Consider the following 20,928-nt stretch of genomic DNA (forward strand, 5'->3'; position numbering starts at 1 on the left):
ACAACCTAACCAAACTTACATACGTTGCAAGTTAAACAGAAGCTTCTAATAATATACTTACCAGAATCCCGCAAATTTAAGATAGTATGTAATCTATAGGATCAAAATATACTAGACTAGGCATAAATCTCAACTGAACTATTTTAAATGAAACTAACTATTCACAAAAAAATAACGTAGGGATACTTAACATTACAGCATAATTCTATCATAACATGCTTAAACATTCAATTATTTATTTATACCGATAAGTATTTTTATAATTAACTCAATGGCACTCTAGATAAATTAAGTTTTTTAGCATAACAAAGTATGATCGAAAAAAGTTAGAAATAACTATAGATGATAACTTAAGGTCTGTTCACAGAAGAATCCCTGACTAGTGAGCACGTTTCTCATTGGTTAAAATGCGTAGAAACCTGATTGTTAGTCAGGTTTCTACGTATTTCAACCAATAAGAAACGCGCTGACTAGTCAGAGATTCTTCTGGGAACAGGACCTTAAACACCTATCTGTATTTAGAGGTGGGAATTCTAGTTCCTGGGAAGAAACTAGTTCCTCCAGAGTTCCTTCAGAGAACTAGAGACTTAGTTCCTTGAACTAGGTCCTTAGTTCATATTAGTTTCCGACTAACATTGACATCGTCGTTGCTTTCTTATGGGTTTCGTTGTAAGTCAGAACTATTCATAGTATGATCTGTATAACTTTTATAAAGTACGAAATATTACGAGTCGTGTAATTGTGTATTATTAAAAATATGTACATAAGTTTTATTGCAGATCAAAACAAAAAAACTCAAATCAGAGTTTAAAAAACTATGTCACAAATCAATTGAAGCAAATAATTAATAACTTAATACTGACACATGTAGGTGAAGCTAAGTGATAAATATGAAGTTAAAGTTGTCTCTCTTATTTTACAAAAAATTGCATTTTCCTCACTTCGAGAATTTTATTTTCTAATCTAAAAAGTCAGAATATCTACTTCGTTTTATAAGCTATATCATAACTTGAGGGGACCTAAAGTGAAACATTCCCCTAAAATATTCAAAGCACAAACTAAAAATTAAAAAGAGTATCCACGACAATTTTCTGTGGTAATTACATCGCCTTGTATTATATTTCGGCACTGCGGACCGAATAGATTCCCGTAAACTAGTCTTTTAATTAGTTCCTCTAGTTCCTTTCAGTTCTGGACTGGTAACATATGGCTGGCACCTCCACTCCTACCTAGCATCGGTCTACTAGTCAGTGAACTAGTATTTTATTTAGTTCTTAGTTTCCCTTGTTCCTTTCGGTCCTTTCGGTTCGGGACCGATAAAATATGGCTGGCATCCCCAATTCCGCCTAGCATCGGGCTACGATGGCGCTGGCCGATCCGTCGCCGTCCAATATTATTATATCTCGGTTCTCGGAATAGGTCCTGAGGAACTAGTCTTTTAAGAAACCGGAAACTAGTTCCTTTCGTTCCGGGATCGGAATAGTTCATTGGAACTACCTCTTTCACGAACTACACACCTCTAATCTGTATAGACGTCTTTTTACATTAAAGTATATTATAATATAAATGTTTGTATTAAACAACATGTAATTAATAAAATTCCAATAGACACATTCCAGTAGAATTCAAAACTGCTTTTCAAATAGACAGTCTCCTGAATATTTATCGTTATATATATTTAATAATATACATTTAATGTTCAAGATTACATCTATTATCAGCAAAGCGACAACTAGAAACTTATCATTAGATCTAGAAAAACCATAAGTTATTTAAGCTATTTTGTTCTTACTCTCATTAAAATAACATTTATTTATTAAAATTTTGTCTATACTTGTAAAGGCGTATTTTCCTCTTTATTTCTTTAATATCATTTCAAATACTTGAAGAAGATAATTGACATTAAAGATAACGACGTTATGAATCGTGTAGGTACTTCAATTTTTTGATATAAATATAGCAATATATAAATTTAGATACAACATTTTAACTTTAAAGTTAAAAAAGATGAAGTGCCTAAGCCTCGCTTTAGTAATTCTCTCGGTTTGTAGTGCAGCGTTGGCAGTGTCCAATGGTACTATCCAAGAAGCCCATTCGACCCCATGGAATGTAATAGTGTATCCTGCAATTGATTTGTATGATTATATACAATGTGTTGGAGTATTGATCTCAAGAAATTACGTTTTGACTGCAGCTCAGTGCTTACATACGACCAATCAATATGTAAAGTAAGTAATTCTCCAAAATAATACTATAGAAATTTATGTAAATCGACATTAAGGTATTAAGCCAGTGTGTTCATTCCTATAATATATCAGATTAAGTAATCTGATCTGGTATGGTAAAAAACTGAAAAAATCTAAGTACATAGTTTCCTTTTCAATTATCTTAAACTGGGTATAAGACGCACATTAAATCTTAGGGCCTACTGAAACATTTAGGTATTATTAAATACAATGACGCAATGGTACAAGAACCTTTTTCAACCTTTTTTTATGAAGCTTTTCTTTTTTAAAATGCAATAAGGTTTGTGAATTTGCTAATATACAGGGTGGTCCGAACTGTATTCCGGAAACTTTGGCAGCATATTCTGCAGATAAAAATAAGTAAAAAAGTTCGTATAAATATATGTCCTAAAATGCTTAGTTTTGGAGAAACAGGGTGTAGAACTTCCATTTTTATTTCGGTTTTATCCAAATTATTTCTGAAATAACGTCAATAATTGGATGAAAATTGGTGTCTGGGAGTTTTTTGGCATGAGAAATTTGATGTTGATGTCAATATGACTCCCATTTGTAGGGGGCGCCACCTACATGTGATTTAACTGTTTTGAAGATAAATAATTTTTCGTTCGTACCTGTATAAAACTACTGAGTAAAAAAATATACATTAACGACGTTTTTTACGTGAAAAAGGTCTCTTGGTAAAAATCGCTGCGAGTAATGGTTTTCGAGATATTTGGAATCGAAATTATCAAAACCTGTCATCATTGACATCATGTTGATTAAGTAGTTATTAGACTGAAATCAAAAATTTGAAATCATTTTGTGCAAAAAGTTCAACAGAAACTGTTTTATCATAATTTTTTGCAGAAAAATTTATGATCAATTTAAAAAAAATAGAAATTTCCCAAATTTATTATTTTCAGTGAATTAACTATCTACCCAACATGATAATTATTTGTCAATAATGGCATGAATTGACTATTTCAATTCTAAATATCTTGAAAACGGTTGTTCATAGCGACTTTTACCAAGAGACATTTTTTACGTAAAAAGTCACGGAAATTTATATTTTTTTACTCAGTAATTTTATACAGGTACGGACGAAAGGTTATTACTCTTCAAACCAGTTAATGCACATGTAGGTGGCGCCCCCTACAAATAGGAGTCATATTGACATCAAAATCAAATTTCTCATGTCAAAAAACTCCCAGACACCAATTTTCATCCAATTATTGACGTTACTTCAGAAATGATTTGGATAAAATCGAAATAAAAATGGAAGTTCTACACTGTGTATCTCCGAAACTAATCATTTTAGGACATATATTTATATAAACTTTTTTACTTATTTTTATCTGGAGAATACGCTGCCGAAGTTTCCGGAATACAGTTCGGACCACCCTGTATACGTTTCTGTTCAGGCAAATCATGGTGCGGAGCATCGAATATTTACTCCACAGAGTTGACGGCTTTAAGGTAGTGGATAACTTCAGGAAATAGGATAACTTCAGGAAAGAAATACCTTTTCTGTGAAATTCATGTTCACACATGTTTTTCTTTGACCCAGGTTTCAAAGTTGTTGTAGGTGGTCTCGTATAAGTTTATCGACTTCTCGTGCACTAACGTGGATAGCGCAGTTTCAGCAGCTTGTTAAATATCCAAAGACTCGTCATTATCACTCATTTTTTCACAAAACTTTGTAGGAAATACGGCGACGTTTGAACCTGACAGAACTTTGTCATTAAACTTTATTTACGAGATAAGATTACCCGAACATTTTAAAAATGTTTAAAAATAAATAATAATAATAGCATGAAAATCTCAAATTATCTGCTTTCTCAAAAAATCTTGTATGAAATTAGTTGCGAAAAGAGTGTTCTAAGCACTAGACGCATTGTCCAACTCGGCTTTCGCCTCGTTGGGCAATTTTGCGTCCCGTGCTTAAAACATATTCATTTCGCAACTTGTTATATAAATAGCTATTTTAGTACCACTTTTCTAATTTTAATAGGATCCATTCGCTAGGAGTATACGCCGGTGTCTACAACTGGTACATGCTTGAAGATTTTGTCCAAAGCTACGGTATCATTCCCATCAACAAAGTCTACGAACATGAAGGATACAACGCAACCACTTACGAAAATGACATCGCTATTATTGAACTTCCTCATCCAGTCAACATTACCGACGAAGTTCAGATTGCTGAACTAGCTACTGAGGAAGAGGCATTATTGGGAGAAGTTGGTTATATTGCTGGATGGAGCTTCCCCGTCAGAGAAGAAAACCACGGTGTAAGCATAATTTCTGTAAACTATATGACTGTGGAAATGAAACTGCCGACAACGGTGTTACCATATTGGTTTAAGTTTCTTTTTATTGATATGACTTTCGGAGACATATCTGCAAGGTTGTTTCTGAAGTCAAAATTTGCCTTCAGAAGGCTTGAAAATTACAACAGAAACTGTATCCTGTTGCTCTTCGATATCTGTCAGATTTAAATGGGCCGAATATTGAAAAACTTTATTTGAAAAAGTTGTTTCTCTCGGAATTTTACACAAATATACCAATTTTCAGCCATATCTAGATAAACAATCGTGTTTTTTAACCAATAGTTAACCCATTTCTCGTGATAGAAACAAAAATAAGTAATAGGAACCCGTTTACCAGCATAATACTTCTCTAATCTGATACTCATATACAGGGTGTCCCAGGCTGAGCGTGCATTAGCAGTTTCTAAAGAACCACAATATCTTGATCGGAGATTTTTTGCACATCATTGTTTTACAACGAGACCTATCGAATAAAAATATTTTCAATATGGCGGCACTTCCGGAAATACCGGAAGTTGACAGCAACTTTCTTATTTTAAATGGGTGCCCCCATTTTTTATTACATATTTAAATTCTCTGTAAAATTCTATGAATATTGATGTTAACACTCTATACCTAACATTAACGGTTTTTGAGAAAAAAGATATATAAAATTTTTGGACGAAAAAAACTACTTGTCAAGAAAATTTCTATAGCCTAGAAGTCAAATTTAGTGATTACCACAGCCACTGCGACATAAAGAAAAGACACGTGGCTATCTATTTCAAAAATTAAATTGTTCAAATGTCATATAATAATGGCGGTAACTGTCATGGAATTGGGCGATTAAAAAATTATCATAAATATTTTTTTTTCAAATGGAAACCCCCTTTTTTTCACCAATGAAAAGGTTTTTCAATTTGTTACTTTTTAACTACACATGTTCCTATACCTAAAATAAATCGTTTTCAAGTTATTTAAGATTTAATTTGAAAACGTATATTTTTTTTTTGATTTAATCTAGCTTCCTTTGACATTAAGTGTCAAACGGTCAGACAATTTATTTCCTTCTGTCAGAAAATCAATTATTTGAATTGCCCATATTATAAATACTGCCTGCCTTAAGAGTTTAAAAAGTGTATTTATAAAAATATATCTCGTAATTTCGCTCTTTAGTGATCTAATGTTGGTATTATTAATAATATTCCATATGATTGAAAAAAAAAAACAGCGCAAGGATGGCTCGGAAAGGATGCTGCTTTTTGAACAAAGCGTCACAATATGACATTGCCAGATCTATTGTTTTACATCACTTGACATTTAAAGTCATAGGCTACTGGTTAACATCAAGAAAAATATACGCTTTAAAACTAAATCTTAAATAACTTAAAAACGATTTGTTTTAGGTATAGGAACATGTATAGTCAAAAAGTAACGAATTGAAAAGCCTTTTGATTAGTGAAATAAAAAAGTGGGTTTCCATTTGAAAAAAATGATTTATTATAATTTTTTAATCGCTCAATTCTATGACAGCTGCGGCTGTTATTATAATATGACATTCAAACAATTTAATTTTTGAAATAGATAGCCACATGTTTTCTCTTTATGGCACAGTGGCTGTGGTAATTACTCAATTTGCCGTTTAGGGTATACATATATTTTTGACAGGCAGTTTTGTTAGTTCAAAAATTTTAAATGTTTTTTTCTCAAAAACGGTCAATGTTAGACATAAAGTGTTTAATATCAAAATTCATAAAATTTTGCACAGAATTTAAGTATTTAATAAAAAATGGGGGTATCCATTTAAAATAAGAAAGTTGCTGTCAACTTCCCGTATTTCCGGAAGTGCCGCCATATCGAAAATATTTTCATTCGATAGATCTCGTTGTGAAACTATGATGTGCAAAAAATCTCCGAGCTAGATGTTGTAGTTCTCTAGAAACTTCTAATGCACGCTCAGCCTGGGACACCCTGTTTATTTCATATCAATTAAACTTTAAGTTACGTAATCGAGGGCGCGATTTTTAAATTCATTGTTGCCTACCATGGACAAATTCAGCGCCGCGCTGACTAACTGGAATTTAAATTTGGCGCTGGAGATTCAGGTGGTAGCCCTGCTGTAAAAAAATGTCAGGTTTCTGCATTTATTTATTTATTTCCTGACATTGTCTTTTGTTTTGACACTTTAGTTTTGTATTACGAGTTTTTGGTTTAAATAAATAGGGTTGTGATACTTTAAGCTTGAAAATGTTTACTAGCAGACCTTGCAGTCGAACCTTGTTCTTTTTAGAACCTCTTTTAGTGCGAAGTGGTACAAGATAGCTTAATAGCTGTAAAAAACTCATCGCAACTTTATTAGAATATTTTAAAAGGGAAAGCGGTAGTAATGGCCCTTTATGTCCCTTAATTCTGTTAAAAAGGTGAGTTTTGTTGGTGTAAATAATAAGTGTTTATACAGGGTGCTACAAATTCGAGGTACGAGCATTAGTATCTCGGTAACCGTAATAGATACGAAGATAGTTAAATTGGGGCAAAGTTGCCGCCTTGGGATGTTCACCAAAATGCCATCAAAAAAGTTTCAAGGATTGCTGAGTTTTTTGGAAAAAACGGATTTTTTTGAAAATCAATTTAATTTTTTCCTGTCGTTAGTTTTTAGAAAATAAAAAAAACTAATTGCACATTCTCATAGCCACTTTATTAGGGCTATCTGATAGTATTTTTAGATTTTCAAATTAGCTGATAATTTGTGAGATACAGAGGCCGACTCAATTTTTTAAATACAGATCTGCATTTTTTATTTCTGATTTTGAAAGAACTCGGTCTCCTGAGTACAATAATATGCCACACTTTATACTTTTTTTTGTTTCGGACATTTGAACACAAAATTTATTTAAACTAATCTCAAGTCCGGCTGTGTTTTTTAAATATTTAAATTATTCATCGTTACAATATTGATAAGCCTTCAAACTTAACTATGACGTGGGGTAAAACATTGAATACGAAAAATCAAATTCAATAAAAAAAATAATTGCATTACTTGACGTCATTTGTAAAAGTGGAATCAATATTTTTCAACATTTACAATAAAGAGTACAAAATGCATTCGGAAGTATAAGAAGAAGATATGTTCAAAAAGCTATAAATAAAATTGAAAGAATAATAAATTTGCGCAATAGGCAAGGTGGTAACCCTTTCGAACATGTAGAGCATTAGAAACTAGTTTGTAGAATGTGATTTATTTATAATAACTACGATTAATATTATGCATATTGTTAGATCGTATACTGAGAATTTCAAATTTACAATAAAAAAAGTTAAAAATAATATCTTTAAATTGCTGAGCTGGATATTATTAGTTTGAATCTTTCTTCAAATAGCTTGATTTTCTTTACTTAATGTTAATTAGCGCTGATCAATATTATTGCAATGAATATAATCAGATTAAATATTTTAAGAAACCAGGGTCGGATTTGAAAATATTTTAAATAATAATTAAATAGTTTTGTTGTTGTTAAGATACCCAAAACAAAAAAAAGTATAAAGTGTGGCATATCATTATACTCAAAAGACAGAGTTCTTTCAAAAACTGAAATAAAAAATGCAGGTCCGTATTTAAAAAACATTATGTCGGCCTAAGTATCTCACAAATTCTCAGCTAATTTGAAAATCTAAAAATACTGTCAGATAGCCCTAATAAAGTGGCTATGAGAATATGTAATTAGTTTTTTGATTTTCTAAAAAGTAACTACAGGAAAAAATAAAATTGATTTTCAAAAAAAATTGTTTTTTCCAAAAAACTCAGCAATCTTTGAAATTTTAAAAACTTTTTTGAAAGCATCTTGGTGAACATCCCAAGACGCAACTTTGCCCCAATTTAACCATCTTCGTATCTATTACGGTTTCCGAGATACCAATGCTCGTACCTCGAATTTGTAGCACCCTGTATATTCATAATTAATTTATTTTTATTCCTTAAAATATTTTGATTAAAAGAAAATAATAAATATAAAAGTGGGCAACGCTGTGCCGGTCAAGCTTAATCACGTGTCTAACAGTTTATTTGGTATGAACTGTATTTAGTTTGTTTTGAATAAATTAATATTTTTTTAGGAAAAGTTACATTTTATTGTTAAAAATTGAATATGCAGGATATCCCCATATTGTCTTTGCAAGAGGAAAAACTTTTGTATTATTGACATTTGAATTTTTAATTTTTGAATTATATTTGACCTAAACAAAACTCATGATGCAGATTTTATCACCTCTTTATCACCTCTTTTTCACTTCTTTAAGATAATGGATTTCTTTGTATATAATAACGTTGATTCAATTCCATTTTATTTTTTGGCACATAAGCAATAACTTATTGACTAGTTTTTTGAAATATAATATTTTGTTTTAGCTACCACATGGAGGCAACGTGACTGTCGTATCCAACTCCGTCTGTCAAGAAACTTATCCATCATATAAAATTGACGAGAAAGTGATTTGTACCAGCGGACCTGTTGCCGTTTGCAATGGAGATCAAGGTACTGGATTAACTGTCAACGGCAAAGTAGTAGGAATAGCTTATGCACCGAAATCAGTTTTGTCGCCTACAGAAGAGTGTCCTATAGTACCTAACACTTACTTGTACATTCCCAAATACTTGGACTGGATTAAAGCACACAGTGACTATGAGTAAATGTTTAAATAAAGTTCAACAAATATTTTTAGGACTGCACTTTTTTATTGTTCTTTCTGCATTCACTTTGTTTATGTAAAATGAATTCCAGTAAATAAATAATAATAGCTAAAATTATACCGTTCTTTTTATTTCAATTTGTAATGGTAATCGCAACTGAAAGACTTTAAAAAACACAATTTGAGTGGACAATCTCTTTATACCGGGTGCGTCTCAAAAGTGGCTCACCCCTATAATTCTTTATTTTTTAAGATAAAAAATCGAGATTTGGTATTTTAGGATATGACATAAATTAGGATTGATTGACGTATTTAATTGTTTTTGGTCACTTCCTGTTTCACCGGAAATTACTACAACTTTTGATTATTAAATGGCACCCTCGGTATTTTGTTACTTTATTCGTAGTAATATAGAAAGTATATAGAAAATGACACTCTGAATAGAATGGCACATCATATGTCTATAACTTTTGATATTTTCGTTTGTTGTACCAAATTATTCGTAAAAAATACTTTTTCCAAATATGCTAATAAGCCACCCTCGATCCATTTGAAAAAAATTGAGACATGATTAAAAATACAATTTGGGCATCTTTTAAGCAGCCTTTGAGGACAGGACATTAAAAATATTAGACGATCAGATCTATGTTTCCAAGGCTCCTTGATTAAAAATTAGTGTTTTTAACACAGCTATAGCACTTTAGATTGAAATTTAAAATACAATTTTGTTTTAAGCGCATATTTCAAAAGTTGACATATGACATGTCAATCTATTCAGAATGTTATTTTCTATCGAATGAAGTACATAAATACCGAGGGTGCTATTTAAAAATGAAATGTTGTAGTAATTTCCGGTGAAACAGGAAGTGGCCAAAACTAAATGAATACGAATATCAGTACTAATTTATGTCATATACTAACACTCCAAATCTCGATTTTTTATCTGAAATAATGTTATAGAGGTGAGCCACTTTTGGGAACTACCCGGTATACTTATTATAAAACAAAGGTAAGTAATCCTTAATTACGAAAAAAATATATCTTATCTAAAAATTCAATAAAATATCAGTTAAGATTAAGAGCACTAAAATTGTTTTTCACAAAAAAATCACAATTTGTCCTAATTTTTTGTCTGAACTTAAAAAGATTATTTGTATTTGGTCCTCTAAACTTATCAGACAAGGCGTTCTCTGATGTTGGAGCCTCACTTCTAGCATCAACTACAATAATTTTACCAAAAGCCGATAGAATACAGGGTGCTACAAATTCGAGGTACTTGGTAACTCGGTAACCGTAATAGATACGAACACGGTTAAATTGGGGCAAAGTTGCGCTTTGGGGTGTTCACTAAGATGCCATCAAAAAAGTTTTAAAAATTTCAAGGATTGCTGACTTTTTTGAAAAAAACGGTTATTTTTAAAAATCAATTTTATTTTTTCGTATCGTTACTTTTTAGAAAATCAAAAAACTAATTGCACATTCTCATAGCCACTTTATTAGGGCTATCTGATAGTATTTTTAGATTTTCAAATCAACTGATAATTTGTGAGATACAGAGGCCAACTTAATTTTTTTAAATACAGACCTCCATTTTTTATTTTAGATTTTGAAAGAACTCGCTCTCCTGAGTACAATGATATGCCACACATAATATTTTTTTTGTTTTGGAAATTTGGACCAATTTATTTTAAACTAATTTCAAGTACGGCTCTGTTTTTTATATTTAGTATATTCATCGTTACAACATTGATAAGCTTTCAAACTTAAAGAGTAACATGGGTTGAATACAGAAAATAAAATGCAATAAAATAATAAAAAATAATATAAATAAAATGTAATATAACATATAATATAACAGATAACAATCAAATCATTTCCCCAGAAGATGGATTGGAAATGGTAGAGCAGTATAACGGCCAGCGAGGTTCCTGGACCGTCTGATGACGTCAAGTAATTCGACAGGTCCAAATTTTACAAATACGCGAAATCAACACATCTCGGCAGTTACAATAAAGAGTACAAAATGCATTGGAAAGTATAAGAAGGAGATCTATTCAAAAGCTATAAATAAAATTGAACGAAAAATAAACTTGTGCAAAAGGGAGGGTGGTATACCTTTCGAACATGTAAACTATGTAGAGCATTAGAAACTAGTTTGTAGAAGTTAATTTATTCATAATAACTACGATTAATATTATGCAAATTATTAGATCGTACACTGAGAATTTTAAATTCACAATAAGAAAAGTTAAAAATAATATCTTTAAATCGCTGTTCTGGATATTATTTATTTAAATCTGTCGATTGATTATTTTAATTTATTTTGATTATTCAATGTTAATTCGCACTGATCAATGTTGTTGCGATGAATATAATCAGATTAAATAATTTAAAATACAGAGTCGGACTTGAAATTTTTTTAAATAATAATTAAACCGTTTTGTTGCTGTTAAGGTACCCAAAACAAAAAAAAGTATAAAGTGTGGCATATCATTGTACTCAGGAGACTGAGTTCTTTCAAAATCTGAAATAAAAAATGCAGATCCGTATTTAAAAAAATTAAGTTGGCCTCTGTATCTCACAAATCATCAGCTAATTTGAAAATCTAAAAATACTACCAGATAGCCCTAATAAAGTGGCTATGAGAATGTGTAATTAGTTTTTTGATTTTCTAAAAAGTAACGACAGGAAAAAATAAAATTAGTTTTCAAAAAAATCCGTTTTTTCCAAAAAACTCAGCAATCCTTGAAATTTTTAAAACTTTTTTAATGGCATCTTGCTGAACAGCCCAAGGCGCAACTTTACTCCAATTTAACCATCTTGGTATCTATTACGGTTTCCGAGATACGAATGCTCGTACCTCGAATTTGTAGCACCCTGTATAGTAGTATTCTATCGGCCTTCGGTAAATAAAAATAGATAAAAATAAAGCGTGCACATAGTAACAAGCACGCTATATAGGAACTATCGAAAATAGGAAATAGTCGTCTTATCCGATAGTCAAGCAGCACTCAATGCGATCAACTCAGTAACCATCAATTCAAAAAGAGAAGCTGAACAAATTAGGTAAAGGAAATAAAGTGCTCCTACTTTGGATGCCCGCTCACCAAAGAATACAAGGCAATGAAAAAGCAAATGATCTAACTAAAAAAAGAGCGAACACTCTACTAACTGGATCAGAACCGTTCTACTTTCCAAGCGGAAACCAACTAAAAGCGGAACTGAAGGACCTGGAAGACCCCATCCGTAACGGAAGCCCTCTAACGGTCTAAGACACTCGAAAAAGTTCCTCAGAATTTACGAGATAATTCTCAATTATTCTCGATTTCTCAGATACTGGCTTTTATTAAAGCCCTGAGACTGTATGATAAGTTTTAACCTGTTATAACTCAAGAAAGGGGAACACACAATAGATCCTCAAGGTCGCGGTGATTAACCCCTATCCTAAAGATTCTACATTCTGCAAAACTCACCCTGTATAGAGAGTTCAATCTCCCGGTTCAAATTTATTTAGGCTTTTTAAAATGGATTCGACGGGAGAATGTATCTAGAGATCAGATTAGGACCACAATAGACCTGTAATGGTCGCAGTAGAATAGGCTAATAATCTTAAAAATCTAATCCAATCTAGTGTATTTCTGAGTGGCTAAAAGAAGGCATCGGTAAATGTTTCTACAGTGTTTTCCTTCTCGAGCTTGTTACCTGTAAACTTTGTCTGGCGTGTATACGTGCCGCGGCTAATACCCGAATATAAATATCAAGCGGCTCGTATATTTATCGGTCCTGACTCACTATATTTTTCTTTCGCCTCCCAAATAGGACGCCGCACCGCCCGTTCAGGTAATTTATGGGCGCCGCAGCACCCCGCGGTGGCGAGCTAGTCGCGCGGTGCCGCCCGTAATTTGTTTGGAAACGGCTCGAAATTCTCTTTTCTTCGATTTTATTGTTTCGGCTGCGACGTCTCCGATCGCTTTTGCGGACGTTAGGCCCTGCGGGATCCTTAGTTTGTTGATAAATATGTCAAATTTTGATGCGATTAATACGTTAAGGCGGTTTTAAACTAATCAGACAAAACCGCGATATAGCATTTTTTTCGGTTAAGCAAATTTGTTTTTTTTTTCTATTATACCACTGCCAACCCATGGACAAAAATACGAAAAAAGTTAGAGTCGAATTTAGAAAATATGTATTTTAGCAGTAAAGTATCTGTACTTATTAAAAAAAAGCAAATCATTACCAGAAATGCCTTCAGGTCACAAAAATTTGTTTATATTTCTATAAAAAAATTATTCGATAAAGCATTAAGTGTTGAACATTTTTCGCTGTCGCTTTAGTAACAGATTGTTTCTTTAATAGCATTTATATAAGTTTTATTTTGCTATGTTTGCTGTTAGTGAAGTGTATTAAAAATAGTTAACAGAAATTGTATAAGTTTATCACCCTAAATTTACCAAAAAGTTAAACCTATCGTAGCTTTAGGGATAACGCAATACACCCTGTATCTAGAAAACAAAGCAAGTAGGACAAACGATTTTATGAAATATTTTTAAATACGCACTTAAAATCTGTGTCCTTATGTTTTTAATCATCTTTTATTTATAACCTGATGAATGGTTGCCTGACTTATGCCGACCTCGGTATTAATTTTATATATATATAGCCAAAAAGAATTAAAAAGACTGATTTGAAAGCCCTAGGATTTTTGCCCCAAAATTACCATTTTCGCAACACTGTGCGTTGGATCAAATGCACATTGTCATTGGTAGACATGCCTATGACTGATTAGAATGGTCATTGACGGAAACAGTACTGGGAGAATTATCAGTTCAGGAGCATGGAACAACCTCAAAAGGAGAATTCGACATTTGATGAAATACCAAGAATGTAAAAGTTTGAGAAACACCGCACTGTAGTATTGAGCAACAAAAAGAATTGGAAGAGAGAAACGTTTACTCAGCAGTTAAAAAACCATACCGAAACGTGATATACTGATGCATATACCCCAGCATACTCCAGAGGCAGAATCTACGCTATAAAAAGATGCGTACGTCTTATCTTAGATAGGAACTATCGGAAACAAAAAATAACCATCTTATCCGAAAGTCAAGCAGCCTTAAGAGTGATCATCTCAGTAACCATCAATTCGAAGTTGGTCAAAGAATGATTAGAGAAGCTGAACAAATTAAACAAAGAAAATAAAGTTTTCCTACTCTGGGTTTCAGACCACCAAAGGATAGAAGACAATGAAAAACAAACGTTCTAGCTAGAAAAGCAGCAAACACTCCAATAACTGTACCAGCACCGTTCTGCTTCCCAAGTGGAAACCAACTTCAAGCGGAACTCAAGAACCTGAAAGACTCCATCTCTACCGTGGAATGGATCACCTACAGTGGTCTATGATACTCAAAGAAATTTCTCCGTAAGAACCATCTTTGGATTGTCACGGGATTTTTAATAGAACATTATCTCCTCAATGAACACTTCAGTAGATTGAAGCTAAGAAACAACGGCGAATGCAGATTCTGTGGGAAATATTAGTAAACACCAGAACACCTCATCACTGAGTGCGCCGAGACGACACCCATTCGTGTCATACACTTTGGTATACGACTGTTATCGGAGATGGAGAACTAACCTCTATAAAACCATTGCAGATACTGGTTTTGTCAAGGTTTCAATTAGCACTTCATTTGGTCCTTTTCCCAATTACGGATTTCATTTTTAAGTAGTTTTTATTGAACTCCGTATCACTGAGAGATGGTGTAGGACTGTCGGGCTGAGTATCAACTCAGACAAAACCGCGATAGTGCCATTCACCAGAAGGCGAAGTCTGAAAAACTTGAAAAGAATCCAACTAGATGGAAAGGAAATACTGCCAACCCAGGAAGTTAAATACCTGGGAATAACCCTGGACAGTAAACTCCTGTGGAACAGGCATATTAAGAACACTACCAGCAAAGCCATAAAGGCTCTCATGATATGCAGAAGACTGGCCGGAAATAGATGGGGCTGCTCCCCTAACATTTTGCGCTGGATATATACCATGATAGTAAGACCCATGATTACTTATGGAGCAGTTGCCTGGTACACAAAACTAGAGCAACGGACGGCAAGGCTAAACCTATGCAAAGTCCAGAGACTAGCATGTGTGTGCATCACAAGAGCCATGAGAACCTGTCCAACAGCAGCAATGGAGGTCATTCTAGATCTAACACCACTGCACATTGTCATTGGTAGATATGCCAATGCGACAATGATTAGAATGGTCACTAACGGAATTAGTACTGGGAGAATTGTCAGATCAGGGGCTTGGAACACCCTCAAAAGGAAATACCACTTCTGCAACTCCCAATGGACGATATGCCAAGAACGTACAACTTTGACAAACATGTCAATGTAGTATTGAGCAATAAGAAGGATTGGAAGAGCGAAACGCTTGCCCAGCAGTTAAAAAGACCATACCATAACTTGGTATACTGATGCTTCCAAAACCAATACGGGAACAGGGATCGGAGTGTTTGGGCCGAGAGCTAATTACTCCGAACCAATGGGCACTTACCTAGTATCCTACAGGCAGAAATCTACGCTATCGAGAGATGCGTACAACTTATCTTAGATAGGAACTATCGGAAACAAGAAATAGCCATCTTATCTGATAGTCAAGCAGCATTAAAGGCGATCAACTCAGTATCAATCAATTCGAAATTGGTCAAAGAATGCATAGAGAAGCTGAATAAATTAGCCAAAGAAAACAAAGTCCTCCTACACTGGGTGCCTGCTCACCAAGGGATAGAAGGCAATGAAAAAGCAAATAATCTAGCTAGGAAAGGAGCGAACACTCCACTAACTGGACCAGAACCGTTCTGCTTTCCAAGTGGTAACCAACTCAAGGCGGAACTCAAGAACTTGGAAGATTCCATCCGCAACTTGGAATGGAAATCTTGCAATGGTCTAGGACACTCGAAGAAGTTTCTGAGGGCTTATGATCAAGAAAAATCACAGATCTTCCTGGGTCTGAGTAAGAACAATCTTCGGATTGTCACGGGGTTTTAACAGGACACTGTCTCCTCAATGAACACCTCAGTAGATTGAAACTAAGAAGAAACGGCGAATGCAGATTCTGTGGGGAAGATGGTGAAACACCAGTACACCTCATCACTGAGTGCGCCGAGACGACAACCATTCGTGCCATGAATTTTGGTACGACTGATATTGGAGATGGAGAACTACCCTCTATAAAACCGTCCCAGATACTGGCTTTTGTCAAAGCCCTGGGACTGTATGATGAGTTATGATTCAAGAAAGGGGGACACAATGGATCTGTAAGGTCGAAGTGATTAACCCCCCTCCCACTCATTCTAATTCTAATTCTAATTCTAACCTCTATAAAACCATTGCAGATACTGGTTTTGTCAAGGTTTCAATTAGCACTTCATTTGGTCCTTTTCCCAATTACGGATTTCATTTTTAAGTAGTTTTTATTGAAGCCATAGGATGATTTAGGTATATGGAAGGGGAGCATTAGTTGGAATAATAAGAAAGACCAAACTGTTAATATCAATTATATAATTAATGAATAGCTTTGTCCGATTATAACGTCGTAAATTGGTGATAATATTAAGACGCTCGTAACTGGTACATTGAATCAGTTATTGTTGATTTTTTTGTATATTTTCCAGAATATCTAGATTTACTCCTAAGCACATAAAAAATAAAAATGACTGCCAATCAATTTATTTATCATTTTCAAAAAACACTATATTTTCGATAAAAAAATTTCGAATACTTCAAGTATTAGATAATATATCTGATATGAAGGTAGGCAGTATAAATATGCAAGCATCAATAAAGTATATATATACCGGGTGTGTCTCAAAAGTGGCTCACCCCTTTTTTATTTTTTCAGATAAAAATACGAGATTTGGTATGTTAGTATAAGACATAAATTAGGATTGATTGACGTATTCAATTGTTTTTGGTCACTTCCTGTTTCACCGGAAATGACTACTAGTATAAATATGCAAGCATCAATAAAGTATATATACCGGGTGTGTCTCAAAAGTGGCTCACCGCTTTTTTATTTTTTCAGATAAAAATACGAGATTTGGTATGTTAGTATAAGACATAAATTAGGATTCATTGACGTATTCAATTGTTTTTGGTCACTTCCTGTTTCACCGGAAATGTAGTCACTTTTGATTTTTAAATGGCACCCTTGGTATATTTTTACTTTATTCGATTTCTACTGTCATTCTCTATCGAATAAAGTAGAAATATACAGAGCGTGCTATTTAAAAATCAAATGTAATCATTTCCGGTGTAACAGGAAGTGATTAAAAACAATTGAATATGTTAATCAATCCTAATTTATGTTATGTACTAACATACCAAATCTTGTTTTTTTATCAGAAAAAAATAAAAATGTTATAGATGTAAGCCACTTTTGAGACGCACCCAGTATTTTATCATATAATTCATGAAATCATTGTGCTAAATGTTGTAACTAAGATTTTGCAAACTAGCAAATAACTGACTTTGGATTAACGAAACGTTTATAACAAATTTCGAATAGGGAATCAAAATACAAAAACTACTATAGATACCATTTAATTCAATTCCGTTTATTGGCCGACCCAGAAGTTCGATATTAAAGAAACCCAAACAAAAACACACCCATACACAAAACGGCAAATATCTTATTCCGTAGGTCCTACCTCATTGTTTGGAAGCGGCATCTACTGTACGTATGCCCACCGGTGCGAACCACACACAGTGACATTTCCCTCGGACCGGTCTCCGCAAATCCGAAAAATCTGTCCGATCGCCCTGAGAAATAGGTGTCTTAATGTCCGGACAATACTTTGTCGGCGAATTTCGACAGTTGACGATTGAGGGGCTTGGAGGATTAGGGGGCTACAGCGCGGTGTAACATCTGCAAGTAATCTTTTTGGAAATATGTATAGGCAGACTTGAGAAATGATCAGTTTGCGCTAAAATAATAGTAACACGATTCGATTTATTGTAGAACCTTTGGAGTTAAAATGGAAAATGAATTTAAATAATCGCAATACCTCATATTATTTCATTATCATCAAGTCGCACCAGTATCGCCAACTTTCTGAAATAAAATTTCCCACGACGATTCACCAAAATTTCCTGTTTTTTTTTCTAAAAATTGATTTCTCAAAGCCAATATTGTGTCGTCAACACAATACAGATATTATGATTTTTAACTGAAAATTTAAAAATTACAGTTAAAAAAACATACTATCTGTTTTTTTATATTTAAAAATGTTCGAAACAAATTTCGGAATATACTTTTTAAATTTGTTTAGCACAAAAAACTCATAGGCGTGTTTCTGCGATCGAAATATACTATCCCCACCATCCTAAGAAATATCTACACTTCTTTAAAATTCACTACATGAGGGGGTACAAGAATAATGTCTAATACCAACCGAAAATGTGTAATTAGTTACTTACTAAAATTTCCCCTTTCTCTTTGGATCTCAAAATTTCCCGATCCGACAAATCGAGATATTTCCTACGAGTTGGCATCATGGAGTCCCAAAAAGCTTGGCAGCATATTACATGTGATTTTTTTCAAATCATCTTTTAGATGTTGCTAACATGGTTAGCAAAATGTACATTTAGAGATTAAAAATGTGTTTTAGTCAGTGTATTGTAGTTGATCTCTGTACTCTGTAATCTTCTTCATCAATAACATTGATAAATAATACATTAGTTTTATCGGAATAGCTATATAAAATGTCCATTTTAAATGTCCGTGTGGGTTCGCACAAAGCTTGTTAAAATATTACATATGATGTAGTTCTAATCATCTTTTGATGTATTAACATGGTTATGGTTAGCGAATCGTACATTTAGAGATTAAAAATCTGTTGAGTTGGTGTATTGCAGTTGATCTCTGTAATCATCTTCATCAATAACATTGATAAAGATCAATGATGAGATTAATATGACTGTTAGTAAACATTGGTCGAATGTTTCCTTACCTCAATATATGGAAGAATTGTTCATAGTTTGCAACACGCAAACCAATTTGTCAACAACAAAATTTAACTTTTCGTAAAAAAACTATTAATTCATTCAAAACATTTAACTAAATACCGGGTGCGTCTCAAAAGTGGCACCGGGAGTTGAATATTGACTTTTCCAGTGTGTGTGCAGCTAAGGAGTCATTCCAAAAAGGAGTTTTTCCAAACTGTCTTAAGACAGCAATAATTATTCCTCTGTATAAAGGAGGTGATAAAGATGAAGCTTCGAACTATCGCCCAATTGCACTCCTGCCCACATTATCTAAGATCATTGAAAGATTGGTTAAAAAAAGGTTTCTATCTTTTCTCCTTAAATATAAAATACTTACTACCCATCAATTTGGATTTCTAAGTAACAGTTGCACAAATGATGCTATGTTCGACCTTTTTAATAATGTATACTCTAGCCTGAATAACCATCACTCTACAGCTACAATTTTCTGTGATTTCTCTAAGGCTTTCGATTGTGTAAATCATAATATATTAATTAACAAATTGCAATACTATGATTTCAGGGGAGTGCCGCTCGAATGGCTTAAGTCATATCTTGGCAACAGAAGGTAGCTTGTGAGGATTGATACGTCTATGTCTTCTTGTAAGCCTATAGAATGTGGTGTCCCTCAGGGTTCAGTACTTGGTCCTATTTTGTTTCTGGTGTTTATCAACGACATTGCAAATCTGGACATTAGCGGTAAAATCTGCCTCTTTGCGGACGATACTAGTTTCACTTGGAGCGGCCCAGATGTTGCGGCGCTATATGATACTATATCCAATGACTTACGCACCATTAAGTCTTGGTGCGATTCTAATCTCCTATGTCTCAACCTATCAAAAACTAAAGTTTTGTCATATAAAAGTACTATACCCAACCTTTTGTACTTAATAACACTACTATTGACGTCGTGGACTCTGTGAAATTCTTAGGACTTCTTGTAGACAACTCGTTAAAATGGGACTCTCACATTGAAGCTCTATCAAAGAAACTAAGCGCTGCCTGTTTTGCGCTAAGATCAGTTTCTAAGGAACTTAACTTCTCAACCTCTAGAATAGCCTATTATGCCCTTTTTGAGTCACATCTTCGTTATGCCCTTCCATTCTGGGGTACTTGCTGCGCAACAAAATTTGATCGTGTTTTCATACTTCAAAAGAGAGCAGTTCGATATTTATTGGGACTGAACAGTAGAACTCACTGCCAGAATTTCTTTAAAAATTTGAAAATACTGACTCTTCCTTCTTTATTCATTTTTGAATCCGTTTGCTTAATCCGCAAGCACATATCTGCTATTCCCGAAAGGCCATCTCATAACTATCCACTTAGGAATGCAGAGCACGATCTTTATCTGCCAACCCCGAGCTCAGAACTAGTTAAGGGTTCAATACTGTACAATGCCAAAAAAATGTACAATCATCTGCCTTTGAATATCAAATCGCTTTCATTCTTTCCCGCATTTCGCAAGGCTCTAAAATCATACCTACTGGAGAGAGCCCTATATGCGGTAAACGACTTTTTTGTTGATGTTTGATTATGAACAATTTTGAATTTTAAAATTTTGATCATCTCACACACTGGTCAAAGGTCAAGTATTTAATATTCTATAACTTTAAAATTATATCTATTTACTGCGTACTGTTCTAAAATTGTCCATGTATATT

At 33.6% G+C, this 20,928-nt stretch overlaps 2 protein-coding genes across 2 annotated transcripts in view; one reads left to right on the forward strand and one right to left on the reverse strand.

The window, feature by feature from the left end:
* The window catches only part of LOC115887784, a 299,678-nt gene that overhangs the window by 159,065 nt on the left and 119,685 nt on the right, over window positions 1-20,928 (reverse strand). The window lies entirely within an intron of this gene.
* On the forward strand, window positions 1,961-9,337 carry LOC115887822 (glandular kallikrein-like). The gene is made up of 3 exons (XM_030907336.1): window positions 1,961-2,228; window positions 4,237-4,516; window positions 8,937-9,337. Exons 1-3 carry the CDS (start codon window positions 2,008-2,010, stop codon window positions 9,216-9,218), a joined length of 783 nt encoding a protein of 260 aa, XP_030763196.1. The 5' UTR covers window positions 1,961-2,007; the 3' UTR covers window positions 9,219-9,337.

The sequence above is a fragment of the Sitophilus oryzae genome, unplaced genomic scaffold, assembly GCF_002938485.1.
Source record: "Sitophilus oryzae breed Bouriz unplaced genomic scaffold, Soryzae_2.0 scaffold_637_pilon_pilon, whole genome shotgun sequence".
Classification (NCBI taxonomy): Eukaryota; Metazoa; Arthropoda; class Insecta; order Coleoptera; family Curculionidae; genus Sitophilus; species Sitophilus oryzae.